The 17,215-nt window shown below is 43.1% G+C and overlaps 1 protein-coding gene across 1 annotated transcript in view; it reads right to left on the bottom strand.

Moving 5' to 3' along the window:
• LOC138588795 (kinase non-catalytic C-lobe domain-containing protein 1) overlaps positions 1 to 1,127 on the bottom strand; it is a 50,604-nt gene extending 49,477 nt beyond the window's left edge. The window contains exon 1 of the mRNA XM_069659047.1: positions 901 to 1,127. Within this exon, the coding sequence (XP_069515148.1) occupies positions 901 to 1,005 (105 nt within the window). The 5' untranslated portion in view covers positions 1,006 to 1,127. The remainder of the gene's footprint in view (positions 1 to 900) is intronic.
• Between the last annotated feature and the right edge of the window lie 16,088 nt (positions 1,128 to 17,215).

Genomic DNA, 17,215 nt, shown 5'->3' with positions numbered 1-17,215 from the left:
TACGGCCCAGTACCAGTCCGCAGACCGGGGGTTGGGAACCCCTGGTTTATGGGACACTTGCTTTCACCACTGAGCTAAACCTCCCTGAAATTGAACCATAATTAATTAAACTAACAGCGTGGTTTATTGAAGAAAACTTGAAACTAGTGATTGAGACCAAAAACTCTTTGGGACCAGAGGAGTCGCCCCCTGCTGGCCAATAGAAGAATGCAGGTTAGGGGAATTTTCTATTGGCTTTACTTTTGAAACCAGAGGCAATGTCCACTTTTTATATACCGTCTATAACTGAGACGTTTGTGATAAAAAATGTCTAAAAAGACCCCAAACACTTAAGTGTCCAATAACGCTTAAAAGGGTTACAAAAGTCTCTGCATGTCAGAGGGACTGTTCCTTTAACTGCATTACATTTAAAGTATTGTTCTTTTTTATATCAGTATTTTAAACATATGACCCTATACAATTCAATAATTGGCTTGTTTTTAGCTTTGGATACAAATAATAGAATATAGATCTCTGTCACATTCCACATGTCTCTGAATTGTTTGCACTCCAACCAAATAGAACTTTACTTTTTATACCTGCCAAAAAAAGCAAATATGGAGTCCAAAGTCCATGAATTGATACGACTGCTGTAGAAAAACTTGACTTCTTCCTTCTTCTATTCCCTAATATCAATCTGAAGGAGAGGGGACATCTCTTGGGATCAACTTGCAGCACTAAGGTGTAAGATGTATCCATCTATCCATTCATTTCTTTGACACGAACTAGCAACCAGTGTAACTCACTTGAACTCAATATAAGAGGAACATAATCGCGGTCAAACATGTTACTTTTGTAAGATTACTTTATCTAACAGTTAATTAACATGTTTTATTAAAATGATCCTCCTTCATGTCTCACCTCGTCCTCCAGCAGAGGAGGCAGATGCTCCAGATCGAAGAACCCGTCTCTGTCCTCAGCTCTCCCCAACATAGTGACCGCAGCTTCACTCCCCGAAGTCTCCATTGCACCGACTTTCACTCCTCAAGTAGTAATAAAGGGAATTTCGGCCCAGATTGTGTTTTCAGTCGAGACAGATGGCATGCCCAGGCTCTCCGGTGGGATACTTGCTGCAGTCCGGCTGTCAGTCTCTGGTCACTGCGGGACATTCGGCTCCGAAATCAGAGGAAGGGGAAGCAGAGCAATGCGCCTGAAACGAGGAGATGGAGGACGTTGTTGTGGGGGATGCTGGCCGGCGTATGAGGCTGTCATGACTACTACACCTCCACACACATAGGCGACACACTGGAGGCGATCACGAGCCGCAGTTTTCTGAATCCTCCTCCTCCTCCTCCTCCCCGCGGAGGAGCCTGTGTTGGCAGAGAGGAGCAGAGTGTAGCTGCCTGCATGCTACAGTTGGCTCCACGCCTCCGTCCACAGTGTGACTCATAATTCATCACTTACTCCTTATTATCTCCTTTCCCTGTGAGCTGCTTCCTCTGGGTCATTTTAATATGTGCTGTCATTCGCATTACTCCACTACTCTACCAGAGGAACAACGTAACTCAACACGTAAAGAGCTGCAGTAAAGTAGAGGTATAGCCTACAACTGTAATCTTTTTTTTCTCCACTACAGGGATAGTTGACTCAGGCCAATGACTTTATACAGTCTATGACTCATTCAGGATTTATTTTAAAGCAATTTGCTACCAAGGCCATGGTCAGTAGTAGCCAGTGGCGCAGCACTGTGCGTACATTTCATTATATTTATTTTTCCATTAAAGATTAATTTCTAAGATCTCAATTTTGTTATCTTTGGTGGCACCTAATGGCATTGAACAGTAATTGCAGGAGTACACTTCCCAATTTAACTAGACATCCATGACTGGCTCCTTTTGTCACGGTAACTCTTGATTTTCCAGGCTGACAGTCGCTCTCCTTTTTAGACTGTTTGCCTTTATCCGAGTGTCGAGTTTGTTTCTTTTTCTTTGGATTTTCACTTATTGTTGAAGTTGTATCTGTAGTCATCGATCTTTTCTTTGTTTGTTCAGCCATAGTAGATAACTGTTTACGCAACACTTGCAGAGAGCGGAAAAGCAGCCGCTTAGCTCCGCCTACCCTCTCTGGCAGACCGAACACTGCTGGCTGATGGAAAACGCGTCACTAACTGGGCGCCGCTTGTGATCTTTTCTGTGAATGTCGCCACTGACACCCAGCCCATAATAATACTATATACTGCAAATGCAGGCTTTCATCACTGGGCCAAAGGCTCAGTCACCATTGTGTTCATCTATCTTCATTCAGAGAGAGATAGAGACTTAACAGACATTTATTGACATGAAAATCTGCGACATTATGCCTTTAAACATAAAACAGTAATTAAGCAGATCCTGTCATGTATTCGTAGTTTAGGTTTAATAGGAGTGTTGGAAATTGGCAAATTGCAATTTAACAGCAAACAGTTGTCACATTTTCAAGCTGTTTGAAATAAAAAGCAACTTCACAGCGAAGCTCATGCCGTGCATAACACAGACACAGAGTCTGCTAATGTTAGTCCTGCTAGCATTAACGTTACGACAGAAGGCAGCAGCCAGATTTGGGAGCAATCTACGGTCGCAGATATCCCCATCACTGTTTTCCAAGCCCAGAAGACTCGGATGTTTTCCCCACACAGCAGCACATATCCACGGTGTGTTACCTCAGTCTCTCAGGATGACATTGGCTGTTTGAGGCTGATCATCTGACTATAACTAAAGCCATTGCAGTCTAGATTCAAGCCTGCAGAGGGTGGACAGGCCGCAGACGCCATATTAACTTGTTATAGGAAGGAATACCAATGACTGCACCTCAGGAGACCCCTCTGTGAAGGTCCTGACGCTTGCAGACGACACAACGATCATCGGCCTCACCCGGGACAGTGACGAGTCTGTCGAGATCAATAGTTAATAACTAATTAATATAACGTAACAATAATTCATAACTCAAAATTATGAATCATGATTGCATAAATTGGTGTAAAAGGTGAAGGAGAGTCATGGCACTCAACTTCGGCTCTCAGACTTTAGGTTTACCTTAAATTCAGTGTTGGACAAAATTTTGACAAAACAGGGAAAACTTATAATTAGTTAATTAATGACTTTAGGCTCATGATCTCAGGGTTGCTACGAGGTTCTTGGTCATGGTGTACAGTGACTTTACCATTTCATACACACACAAATCACAGGATCAAGGTCTTTATTTAACTACTAACGTCCAGCTGAATATAAATGAACACATGAACAGGTGCAGCGAATACAACGATGAACAATAAATGAATGACAGCAGACCACATAGGAGATTCATTTGTGACTGATATCTTTGATGTTTTAGAGATGAAATGGGATTTAATTACTGAAGGCATCGTCGCCCAGTACACAAGAAGGCTGTTAGTGACAGCTCAGGACTTCAGGAGAGGTTCAGACTGCAAGAGCTGACAGCAGAACCTGGGACAGGCCGTGTGGTCGCCCCTCAGAGTCTGAGTAGGTTTGAGCAACAAGAGAGAGCACGGGAGAAGGACAAGAGCTTGCAGCTTCATAATCTTGGGACCAGAGGGGTCTGGTCTCGGTGGTCCCGCTCTAGCCCCACCCATGAGGAGAAGGTTCTATAATGTTTTTATTTTAAAGCATTAGAATCAATATCATCTACACCACATATTTAATTCTTCCGTATTTGAAAGTTGGGCTCCGTCAGCCACAGAATGATACCAAACACTTGATATTAATTGTTGAAATGATTAAAATGAACTAAACAATTAAAAGGTCGATGGCCCTAGTTTTGATAACCTACTCTGGAGGCAAAGTCTTGACTTAAGGAGAACCAGCTGGTCCATGGGGATCACACTGAGGTAACACGACCCTGATTTGACCGGTCAGCATTCGGCTTATTCTGTTCATTTTACTGGCATGGCTTAAAGCAACTGTTGTGAGGAACGTAGCCCCTCCTGCTTTCATATTACCAATGCAGCCACACTAATGTGTGTTTGTTCTGGATCAATACTGTGTGTACACTTTCTGATCTTAATTACCCGCTCTATTTGAATATCATCATATCCCACGTCTCAGTGATTTAAAGCCTGTCTGGGTGCCAGCTGAGCCCGGGTGTCAGGGGATGAGATGGTTATTATGCCGGCGTGCCCTGTGGCTGCTGAGCGCTGATAGAGAGGCGTCTCGTCCAGACAGAGGAGAACCACTGTTAGATTTGTTGACTGCTCAGCGCTGTGCCATGTCGAGATAATGGAGGGAAATACTTTTACTGCAGCAGCAGGGCAATTAATGTGATCACACACAGTCTGGCACATCCCCTCAATGACTTATTAGTGGAGAACAAGGCAGTCTGTTTGATCCTTGTTGGCATTGTGCAGTGGCCAACTGAGAGATACATTCAGAGGTGTCATCTTCACAAGGATTCATCTTAATGCTGAAATACTGCACAGCTGAATCATTTACACTGAGGCAGCTGGAGGGGGCGAGCTTCACATGGGAATCTAACGCAGTCTGACGGTGTTATGACTGTGCAGTCTGGTCTGTTCTTACATTGTCGACACAAACATGCTCTTCAGAGTCTTTAAAACTTGTATTACTTATAATTCAGCAACATTTTTAAGAGACAATGGGGATGTTTCTGCTCTTTCAGTTTGAAAAGTAGTCGTAGTTAATGTGAACCTGTCCTCAGAAATGTTGGAGAAGTTGTCTTTAAGGTCATACGCTTAAAAGCAACATTGTGCCTCTCCACAAAAATCCAATGACCCCCGGCTGCCAATAATCCTACCACCCTGAGCGACCTCACCTGATCAATGATGTAATGCAGGTGTTTTGGTCTGTGGGTTATATAATGGACTGGGTGACCAGTGGTGCAATAAGATGAATGTAAAACATAGAGAGCTGTATCCTTTCAGAACATTGTCAGAGTCACCTTTGACTCCTTGTTATGTTTATGGTGCCAACTTGCAAATGTACTCAGAGTTTCCTCACCAGTCCCAGTCACCTGATTCCCACTTCCTGTGCATGTGCGCGTGCTTACTGCTTCCCTTGTACCTGCCAATTTTCACCTACACATCTTCCAAACACAGTGTTCCTTTCTTTCCGCACAAACTGCCTTCTTGTGACCTTTTGGAAATGGTTGGCTGTTTTGAATGCGTACCAGTTGCAGATGTCTGCCTGCTGCATCAAATAAGGACGCCTCTCTCATCTCCATCTGCTGTCTGTGAGTCATTCGAACCTGCTGTAACAGTCACAGTCAGAAATGTAAGGTAGATATGTGACAAAAATCAGTGATTGTGAAAATGACAGAGCTTCTGTTTCATCACAGCACAAACCTTATCCAAGAATCCAAAACGCAGTGGACCAGCAGGGCCTTTTAACTGGACTCATGAAACACAGAGAGCATTTTCCCCTTAAAGATGTTTAAAACTGGTTTAAACGTTTTTTCACAGATTATTTGAAGACGCTTATGTTCAGACCAGACTTCAGCAGGAAATCTGTCACATCTTATAGCAGATATGATTCAGCGGATAAAATGATTGTACAAGTGAGGAGAGCATCACAGTCACCAACGAAAACATTATTCCAAACACTCGTGGAGTTCTTTGAGTCCTGCACTCATCACCAGCGACCACTAAGGTCTCTTTAGACTCGTCTTCCTGTCAGGTATGAATCACCTACGTCAGCATCCAGGGGTCCTTCTGCCTTCGTGGTGAGAGCTGCACAGCCGAAGTCCCTGCACATGCTCAGTTTTCTTCTTTCTTCTTCTGTGGAGAATGTCTAAACCTGCTCCCTTAACGATGTCTCTGAACCTTCTTGTTAACATCACACAGCCCATAAAGAGCCGTGCTTATGATTTTGTATGAAAAATAATCTGATTTAATTCACACTGAAAACGTGAGAAACGCCGCTACAATCATCACTTTTGTCACACTTTCAAAGATAACAAAAGGATGAAATAAAAATGTGTTTCTGACACGTTGATGTGGTAACCGTAGTTTAGCCTGTTGAAAAATAGTTGAAGTTTGGTTTTAAACATTCAGACCTGATTGCACCCTGTTTTCGGCTGGTGCTCACTGTGAAGCCTCCTCTGATCCTGCATCCACTCATAGGGACACTACATGTTTGTTTGCTGCACCATACAGTTCATACCACCTAACTTCCACCTGTTGTCCTTATTCAGAGACTTTTTGTGCCATGCTGTGGATGCAAAACCACAATAGACTGCCCAGTGCAAAAACAAGATGGAAGCCATCTCAAGTTGTTCTACGTCAGTTTTACAGATAATAAGTGAACAATGTGCACACAATAGTTTGATATAACATTCAAATTTGACAAGTTTAAGCTATAATGATAAAATGCTTATTAAAAAGCGCTCGTTTGAAGACATCGGGACTTTCACTGCATCGTGAAAACATTGTAATAAGTAAACACAGCTTGAAGAAAGCAACACATTACAAGAGAACAAATAATTGTTCCTTTATGATAACTCTCATGTTTCTCTGATAACAGACGGAGGGATGCTGAATGCAACAGTAATATTTATATTAGCTGTGGAGGAAAACTAATCAAAAGGCTTTTAGATTTGTTTCATTGTTTGCAGGTTTGTTTCTGCAAAGTTCAGCCACTGAAATGAACAGTTTTATCAGGCTTTACATGCTGGTGTCTTTATTGTGCTTCACTGTAAAATAATCCCCTAGTCGCTCTTTTGAGGAACTTTTTTCAAAGCCTTTTTCCTGATTTAGAGATTATGCTTAGTTTTAATACGTATCAGGTCCTTGAGCTGTAACTGGGGGAAAAATGCAGACCAAACAATGCAAACAGAGGCGTGAGGAGAATAATGAAACAGCTCTCAGGACTGACGCGAGTACAGTGATTCAATTCAGTCCCAGACCAGCTCAAACAGGCACCAGTGCTGCTGACTGCAGCTGATTATAGGCCTGAACATTACCTGCACCTCCCACACATGATTGCACGGATCATTTAGTCTTTGTTTACAGAAAAAATAAACACTGCGTAACATTTTCCTGATTACAAAGATTTACTTTAGAGGGCTTAAACACATTAAAAAATGTTCTGAAAGTTTTCTCGGCAGATCATTTTACTTTCTTTGCAATTGTTGTCATGTGCAAACAAACATGTCATTTATAACAATGACAATAAATGTCCTGCTACATACAGCATACATGAGCAAACTGTCTCAAAGCTAAACTTCCTGTAACAGTGTTATCCCCTCTTTAAATACTCTCAACACAATTTGCAACAGAAAATATTCAGACACAAAAACCCACACAGGAAGAAAAAGAAGGCTGTGCCCCATAATCTGTGACCTGTGTGTGTCCCTCTCAGTCGGACCTGCACAGCATTATTTCAGAGCAGAACCGTGACGGAGCTGGAGGATCGAGCGTACGGACGGTTGTCAGCCTGTGGGGAATGAACACTGGCAGATGTGCCCCAGTAAAACCGGAGTTGCAAGGTGTCAAAGGTTCCCAGAAACAACAGTTGGCTTTAAGAGTGAAGCTCAGGGTTGAGTCCCAGCGGGGAAACTCCTGTGAGAATATCTGACTAAGCAAAGCACAGAGGCTTAGGGATGTCGAGGTATGCGAAGAGTCTATTGAAGCATTGTGTTTGAGTGGGAGACATGTGGCAGACACACATTTAGCAGCACGCTGTATTGACTTTTGTGCTGGGAATATGCAAATGTTGAATCCCCATACTCTTACATCACATTTCAGATTCATAGAAGTGACAGAAATATTATAGAAGGTTACAGAGCTGACTGTCACTGGACCTCATTTGTTGAAATCCAGTGTCCAACTATACAAACAACTGTTTTGGTCTCATTGGTCCCTTTTTGACAAGAGGAGTGGACAGATTCACAGTTTTCTTTAATGTATGTGAAATGGTTTCAGTATTAATTGATACAAATAGCTGTACTCTGCATTAGTAGCATTTAAAGTGTGTTTAATGAAGACATGCCGTAGTAAGAACCTTTTAGAGTTTGAGTCCATCTTGTGCTGGTGCTTAAAGAGGAAGCACGCCTCAACCACAGCCCTTTTATGTGATGGGCGAGTCGGTGGGTTCTCTGATTCGATTGGTCAAAAGATGAGTGGGGAAATTGACAGCCAATTAAGATAAATACTGAAAGATTTTGAAATTACTTTCTTCCTTTGAATGTGTAATAAAAATGACTACATGGTGAGGAATGAAATGAGGTTTGTTGGTATGAGCAAGCTAAGAAGAAAAATATATGAATGTGTTTTACCTTGTCAGCTTGATGTTCTACAGTCCTGACCTGATAGGCCAGTTTGAACTGGCACGCAGGGTCACATGCTACATATGTGAGTGCAATGAGAGAGTGGACTGGTTTAAGAAGAGCTGTTTGAGCTGTGTAATGAATGTAAAGTATTCAAGCTAAGTTTTTTGTAGAGACTGAAAATAAAAGTCTGCTTAATTTTTCAAAGCATAACTTCCTGCCAGAATGATGAAGTCTCACTCTGCTTCCCCGCACCTCACTTTGTAACAGTCCTGAAGCTGTTGATTTACTCAGAGAGATTTGTATGCATTTCACCTCTTATCTCATCTCCTCTCCTTCACAGTGTTCAGGGTTCACATGCCCACTAAAAGAGATGTGTCTGACAAAAGCAGAGCTGACATCTTTTTTCCCAAGAACTTGTTTAAAAAAGAAAATAACGATTTAACTTTTTGGCCAGAAATAAACCTGGGAACAGAAGCAGTGCACACACAGTTACACATGGACACACACACAAAGGCCCTCAGTAAAATATTTGCTACAAGGCAACTCTGCTCGCCTTGTAACTCTTCCAACTTCATTTAGCGTGACAAGCTAGCTGTGGGTAGAGCTGCAGTGATATCTGGGGGATTAAAGAGTGAAACACTGGCAAAGGAAAACACATTTAAAAAGTCTTGATTGGTGTAGTAACAACGTGAGTTGGGGGCTTTTCCCATGGACCGCACAAGACCTGCAGAGGAGAAGCCTCGGGTCTCTACGTTCCCTTCTAGTTCAGTGGATCTCATCACAGGAGCCAAGTTTTAACTCTTTAATATGTGGCTGCTTTGACAAACAAGCCTCTGGTTTTAGAGAGATGTTACTTACAAAGATGCTTCTTTAATGTTCTGTTACAAAGCATTTCAACTAAGAAACAATGAAAACACATATTTATGCAATATTCATTTCTTCTCGTCCATTTTTACCCAACAATGTCCTTTTCATTCCCCATTTAATGTCTAAATAAAGCCCTTTGTATTTCCATGTTTCATGGGCTTCTGTGTCCGATTGATGGCTGTGAGCACTGCACCCTGCATTCATGTGTGTATGAGGAGAGCTGCTGTAATCAGTGACATAAAATGAGGACAAACGCCACATGACTGACTGTTACCTACGACCTTAACATCCTTAATCAGAATCAAGTTTATTGCCAAGTAGGACACATACAAGGAATTTGACTTGGTGTTCAGGTGCAGAACAATAAACACAGAAGTAGAATAAAAATAAGTACTCAGTCGGTGAACTTAAATAGAATAAGATATAAAAAAAAAGACTTTAAGAATAAGATCTAAAAAAGCAATATAATACTAAATATGTACACCAGGTGCACTGAAAGAGCTGTACAGATGTGCAGGTTTGTGCAAGATCATGGTAGTGCAAAAACATTTAACATTATAAAATTAAAAACAGTGCTGTGTGAACAGACAGTGTGTAGTCCAGTGAACGTTAATGTAGCGCATAAGTATGAATTAAAGACTGAACGTTAATGTGATGTTTAGTGAGAATAAGAGTCCATGTCAAGTCAGGGGGACCTTGTTGATGAGGCTGGCAGCAGAGAGGAACAAACTGTTCCTGTGGCATGAGGTTTTGGTCCTGATGGAGTGCAGCCTCTTGCCAGAGGGGAGGGTCTCTGGAGGAGGGCTCGGACTGGCAATCTAGAAACTCTGGCAAATGCCAGATGGGCCAGCCCACCAAGTGGGTCGCCAGGCCACCAGAAATGTGTGTGTGTGTGTGTGTGTGTGTGTGTGGGGGGGGGGGGGTGTTTGTGAGAGAAAAAAACTTGCCGGCTGCGGCCAACGACTGGAACGGTCAGCTCTCCAGTCTCTTCAAAAGTAGCCCAACTCCACTGGAACCGCAGACCTGGCCACCAGGGCTTCGCATCACATGAAGCCTGACGCCCCTCGACATCATCAGTGAAATGTATGAACTATACGGCATACGGCCGTCTCTCCCTCTAGTCGGATCATCCTGTATTAACCCCCCCCCCATTAGGCTGCATATGTTGGAGAAAAATGGGGCTGGCCCAGACGAAAATTGCCAGGGCTGAATATTGTTGCCAGTCCGACCCTGCCTGGAGGTGTACAGGTTGTGGAGAGATGGCAGATTGCAGCCAATCACCCTCTCTGCAGAGTGGATGATACAGCCTGCCCTCGCCAGTGGCAGCAGCGCACCAGGCGGTGATGGAGCAGGTGAAGATGGACTCAGTGATGGCGGTGTAGAGGGGCACCATCATTGTCTTTGGCAGGCTGAATTTCTTCAGCTGCCGCAGGAAGTACATCCTCTGCTGTCCCTTAACCTCAGAGCATTAATGCGTGAGTCATGCCTGTGTTCTGCTGCTGGTTTGTCCTGCATTCATGTGAACATTTCCCAGCAATTATCCACACATGATATGCAGACCAATATTTCTAGATTCACTGTGATTGACACATCTATCACATTTATCTATAAATAATCACAGGAAAGAAAAAATGTTGCTTTCGGTGAAGCGTAGAGCTCACTCACTGAATCCATGGCAACATCATTTCAGCTCTATGTGAAACTTTCAGGCTGCAGCCTTGACAGATATCAGAGTTGTATTTTAGATAACTTAATATAACATTATTCATAATATTTTCATCAACAAAAACATAATTTTTGCAAATCCTTATTATATCAGCCATAACAACATTACGGCAATGACCATGTCCATAATGAAAAGTGTATCTCGAGAAAGGTGGGTTAATAAATGTGTGTGTGTAGCCTCCTTGTGTGAGGGTAAAGTTGCACTCGGGCATAAAAGTCTGGGAGTGAGAAAATGCATATTCATCAGGCCTTGCAGACAAACAATGTGCTGGCAGTATCTCTGCAGCAGCACATTACATCACTGCAGTAAGACTTGTTACAGCAGGACCAACACTGATGAACTCAGCCTGTGGACTTCCACATGATTATGCTTCACAGATACAGACAGTGTATCCGTGCATAGATTAGAATTTGAGTTCAGCAGGGTCTCCATTTTTCACCTCCAGCTGAACACTTAATGACTTCTGCAGGCTAATCTTTCACTTAATAAAAATCTGTTTAACAGGCCTGTCTGTGTGTGAGCTGGACGCGCTTTAGAGAGCCGGGATCAATGCCCCGTGTTTCTGTTACATTTGCAAAGACAATATATTGTGCCCAGCAGATCAGTCTTGCAATTACAATCCCATACATGTGGAAATTACAAATTGACTGATCTCTTGACCTTTACCATTTGCATAATCTTTGTTTTTTTTCTCCTCTGGACATTGCTCTAGCTCAGATCATCTCTGCTGCGTGGTGAGTTTCTCTTTCCGTCTCTATGAAGAGGAAGCCAGCGTGTTAATGTGCATGTTGGCTTAGGAAAGGGAAATAGTGCATTGTTTTATGAGGTATGGAGTATTCAGCAGATCCTTTAAGTCCTGTATGTTGCGAGGTGGGGCCTCCATGGATTGGACTTGTTTGTCCAGCACATCCCACAGACGCTCCATTGGATTGAGATCTGGGGAATTTGGAGGCCAAGTCAACACCTTGAACTCGTTGTTCCTCAAAAACCATCCCTGAACCATGTCTGCAGTGTGGCAGGGCGCATTATCCTGCTGAGAGAGGCCACTGCCATTAGGTGGACAGGGGTCAGCATGAGCACCCTGACCGGTCTGCAGCTATGCAGCCCCATACACAACAAACTGTGATGCTCTGTGTGTTCTGATGCATTTCTATCAGAACCAGCATTAACTCTTTCAGCAGTTTGAGCTTCAGATCGGTGCCTAGCCCCCACTGTCCTCCTCCCTCCCATCTATCCTTCTTTCTCAATCCAGGAGCCACTGGTGCACGCTGAACCAAAAAGCCCATAGAGATGTTTACCCTCCTTGAGTCTGCGATGAAGCTGGAGTACACAGAGAAACCCACACAGGTACAGGGAGACATGCAAACTCCACAGGTAGGCCAATGATACATCGTACAGACGTGGATAATTGTGGACTTGGCCTTCAGAACTTTCTGCCATTGTTGTCCCTGCTGCTGTGTTGACCCTGTCAAATCCCCTCTGCCTCTACACTGCCCCCTACTGTTCATGTGCAGACTGCATCTCATGTTCGATAGCATTAATTTTGAGGACGCGTACAGCCGACGCTCCACACAGATGCAGGGAACATGTGCCAGCCATCATGCACAGGCACGTAGAAGTATATCTCAGACTTGAGACTCTTTAACTTTCCCTTCACACATTTATTGATGGCAGGTTTATTGATGGGTGTTGGAAAGTCTTAATCTTTAACAACATCTAGTCGACTCCAAGAAACTGAGATCTAATAATGTAAATGGTCGACATTAATGGGAAGACTTTCGGGGTAAATTTTTGGACTCAAGCGGACTAAGTTTGACCACACCTGTGTTTATAGTGTTTAGTTTTTTGCCTGTCGAGCTGGTTGTCCTGTTTTTAAGTGTCAAATTCATTTTATGTGCTTCTACTTGGCCAGTAAAGCTGATTCTGATTTAAATTATCTTATATTGTAACTTATATTTAACAACCACATGTGGATGATATGTGCTGCTTTGAGCTTTGGTGTCTCTGACATGTGGTTATGTGTTATTGTGGTTATTTGAGTTTGTTTTGGGACACTGGTTTTTGTATGGTGTTATGCTGTATCAAATCTAGTCAGTAAATATAGTATTGCATAAATGTACACAGTGAAAAAAAGAAAATGACATTAATCTGCATGTTGACCTCTGGCTCACCCTCACAGATGCTGTTAATAAAGGCTCTTCATTGACTTACATTTAATTCCTACAACACCACTTCTAACCACTAGATGGCGTTCCTGTATAGAGAGCAGAAATGTGAAACCAAAAGCAGGACTGGATATCTGATATTTGTATGTGTTGTTGACGACAGAGGCTACTAGCAGCTACATCACATCATGCATTAACATCACTGAGTGATGGTTTCTGCGGCTCCTCCGAACTCTCAGCTTTTATTTTGTTGAGGATTTGATTTCTGCCACGTTGAGAGGAAAACCCAGAGGAGCTCTCTGACTGCTTCTCATTTTTAGAGGAGTCAAGAGCACATTAACAATCTGAGATTTCCACATCTCATCCCCTGAAAACAAATGAAACTGATAACCGAGCTTACAGCCGCTCGATGAATCCTCACTGAGGGAGCAGAGAGTCTGAAATGAAAAATGTCTCCTGGGCCGTAGTTAGGATGGTAGAAATGCTTCCCCCAACACTCTCAGAAAATTAAGACTATAAACCATTTCCTCTTTCTCAGTTTCTTGGCGTTTATTCCTTTATTAGACAGAAACAGTGGAGGACGTCTGGGAATCAGAGGGGAGATATGGAACCAAACTGAGGATGAAGCGCTTTTAATTATATTTTATTTATTCAGTGAAGTGCTCAGTGATACTTTCAATTTTGATTTCACAGTGTTAGAGGTTAAATGTTTTGTTTTTTCAGTACGGGGCTCTGAAACCTACCAAAGGCAGTCAAATGGTTTATACTGGAAATAATTCCCTACATGATGTGTCTGTAGGATAAAGTTGTCTGCAGCTGAGGGAGCAGCGTTTCAGATGTTACACCCTCTCACTTCAGACCAACCCTCACCTTATACACAAACATGCTCATCCCAGTATCACGCAAACATTAAGTTGTAAATGTGTTGAGGATGAAGCTGATTATATAAAAAAAAGTTGTATTTCTTTTCACAAAACATTTAATTATTTAACCAACAACATCTTTTATTCATGTTTTTGTTAGTTCCTTTCTCCTTTTCTCTTTCACTGTCACAATTGCACAGAATCAATCTGTTTATTATTGACTGGGTCGCCCTCCAAACTCCAGAATGTAAATCATTTCTTCTTCTGCGGTACCGACCGAGGTTAGCGCTGAAGCCTCACAGCTAGAAGGTCACTGGCTCAAACCCCAGCTTGGACAAAGTCGGCCTTTCTGTGTGGAGTCTGCATGTTCTCCCTGTGCATGCGCGGGTTCTGTCCGGGTTCTCCGGCTTCCTCCCACAGTCCAAAGACTTACTCGTTAGATTCCCTGGTGACTGTAAATTGCCCGTAGGTGTGAATGTGAGCGTGAAAGGTTGTCTGTCTCTATGTTCCAGCCCCCCTGTGGCCCCGGACAGGATAAGCGGTATAGATGGATGGATACTTTACTTTAATCCCATTTATTACCCTAATCTGTATTTATTCTGTTCATACATCTGTTTCTGATGTTATAACGTCTGTCCCAGTCTTTCTTGGGACACTAGTTGTTCGAAGGGTGGTTGATGCAAGTTCAAATTTTGTTACGTGCTGTCGTGATTTGTGTGTGTTGTGGTGTTTTCTTGCGTCTCCTCAGGTGTAGCTCTCTCCTTAGTGCAGCAGGTGATTAAGCTCACCTGTGCCAATTTACTCATGAAGGAGAGTGTAAGAGCAGTCAGTTGCCCGGGGGTCATTCAACTGCGCGTGTGTCTTCGTCCTCGGTGGAAGGAGGATGTTTGTCTTCGTGTTTCTTTGTTGTTATTGTACTTTTGGTTTAATAGTGTTTGGACTTATTCAAGACTGATCAGCTTCTCTTTGGTTTGTTGTAGTGATAGAAGCTTGTTTTCAGTTGTTTTTGCCTTATTTTGTAATTAATCCCTTATTTTTGCGTCTACTTTGTTCCTTCCTGCTTTTTACTCCCCTCATCCCCCAACCATCTTCGGGGAACGTAACATCTGCGTCAAATTAAGCTAACTTTTGTTATATTTGAGTTATTTTGGAGCTAGAGATGGAAGTAGAATGAAAATGGATGTTTTGATTAACTGTGTTTATTGGGACAAACTGTGATCAACCAAACAGAGATCCTAAGAGAAGGGCGTCTGTTCTGTTGAACCAACACAACGCAGACGACAGCTGGTTACATGTGCAGTTATATTTTGTCTTGTTTGATGACCTCTCGTTGCTTTTGTGCTCCACATCTCCTGAAACTTAATTCCACAAATAGTTGAAATGCTGAAATCTTTTTGTGTTTTTCTTTTTTTCATGGTCTAAAAGAGGTCTTTTTTAAATGTAGTGTGTCTAAAACCGTTGGAATGAGCTCCTAAAATTACATTTATTTGTACCTTTTTCACTTCAAGAAAGTCTTACTTCCCACCACAAACCCCCTTTAAATTTAGAGACATACAGAATGACTGTGAGCAGATTGCAGTATCAGATTCGAAGCCGACCCGCTGCACAGCTGCTACAGATCGGTGCAGTTCCCTTTACAAACTTTGCTTCTTCTGTCTGGAGAATAAAGCCTCTGATTACGGAGGAGGTAGACACGAGTTACTGGCAGCTGTGTAGGATTTAACACACCCATAACAAACAGCTACTGTAGCGTAATCTCAGCTTCACTCCTCCCTCTCCATCCTCTCATGTCTCCTCCCCGCTCCCTGGTCCTGTGCCCACCATGCCGTCCCCAGCTGTCCTGTGCTCTCTCCACTGAAGGAGGGAGGACGAGGGGGGGAGGGAGCTGGCCGGCTTCAGCCTGGCTGTCGTGTTAGAAGCCTTGATGTTGCACACTGCAGTATCAGCCTCTTAGGCCCTCATAATCCACTGGATTGTTGCATTAAAACCATCACATGATTCTTTGCTCGCTTCCAGTTGTACTGCGTTGCGTCACCATTAGAGGAAGCTATAAATAACAAAGAGGGGCTGCGGGGGAGGGAGGGGAGACACAGGACTATCACATGGAACAACACAGATTGGCAGCTACTGGCTTTGAGTTAGAGAGTGCAAAAGCATTCACACTCACTCGACTTAGTGTTTGGCATGCATCACAATACTCACAGAGGATTTGATGCATTAAGAAATTCAGCGGCGCAGCAGGAGCCGATGGCTGTGACAAGAAAACCAGTTACAGAGAATATTCAGACATGTCACTCAGCACGCCGTCAGAAGCTTCCTCGCATTGTCACTTCAGACGCTGAATATCAGGTGCGGCTGCGTTGACAGTAAGCCGATGTGAAATAGCAGAATGGGGTTGAGCTTGGTAATATAGGTTTGGCTTTTTGTTCATTACTTTCATGAGCTTTGACGGGTGATCCTCAGAGGTCCTCTTGGAGGGAACGGAGAGATAGTGATTGGCTGGAAGGCAACCTCTGCAGAGGGAGACATACGCTGAGGCAAAAACACAGCACATAAACACATAGAGCTGTTTCTGTTCTCCCATGTCTGCAGCCCCTGTGCGCTGCATTAGCATACATCCCATCCTCTGCCCGCCAGGCAACAACTATAGTACCAGAGTGTGTGAGGAGAGGCAGGGTGTTTCTTCCCAAGTGAATAATGTGGGATGACGGAGCAACATGCTTCATAGGCGTACATCACTATCAATTACCACGTCACTATGACTGCAGCATGACTAATGCTAGCATACAGTAGAGCAGTGGGAGTTTGCAGGTCTTTATGTATAACTGCACTAATCAATTATGTATACACATGGATTCAATTACAGTAATGCTGAAAGGGGCACGCATGGTAACAAACCCGCTGCAGGTTATCACATAACAGGATTATTGTTGCTGTTTCTGCAGGCAGGCAGCTTGACCTTCAACGAGGTCGTGAGTGAGAGAGACAGACATTTCTTTAAGAGTTCTGTGGGACCAAAACATACCGAACAAGAAGAGTTAATATTGGACTTGCATTCATCAGGTGTCAACTCCATGTGATTGATAATGCTACTCCATGTCGACTGGATTAACAATAATGTAACTTAATATATGAAATTGCTGGATTTACGCAGAGTTGCGCTTTTTCTTTTGTTGGAGTTAATTCACACATAACTGCATCTTGTGAGAGAAAGTCTGTCTTTCTTTTACCACCGTAGGATGAACCATACGTCTTTCTTTACTAAAGTGGTAATCTCGAAGATCTCAGTTTTGTTCTCTTTGGCGGCACCTTTGGCGATAAGCTGTAATTGCAGGAGC

Source organism: Semicossyphus pulcher, unplaced genomic scaffold (assembly GCF_022749685.1).
Source record: "Semicossyphus pulcher isolate SPU_LCO1_2020_fin unplaced genomic scaffold, fSemPul1.0.p SCAF_12, whole genome shotgun sequence".
NCBI lineage: Eukaryota > Metazoa > Chordata > Actinopteri > Labriformes > Labridae > Semicossyphus > Semicossyphus pulcher.
This window is presented reverse-complemented; position numbering and strand designations above follow the sequence as displayed.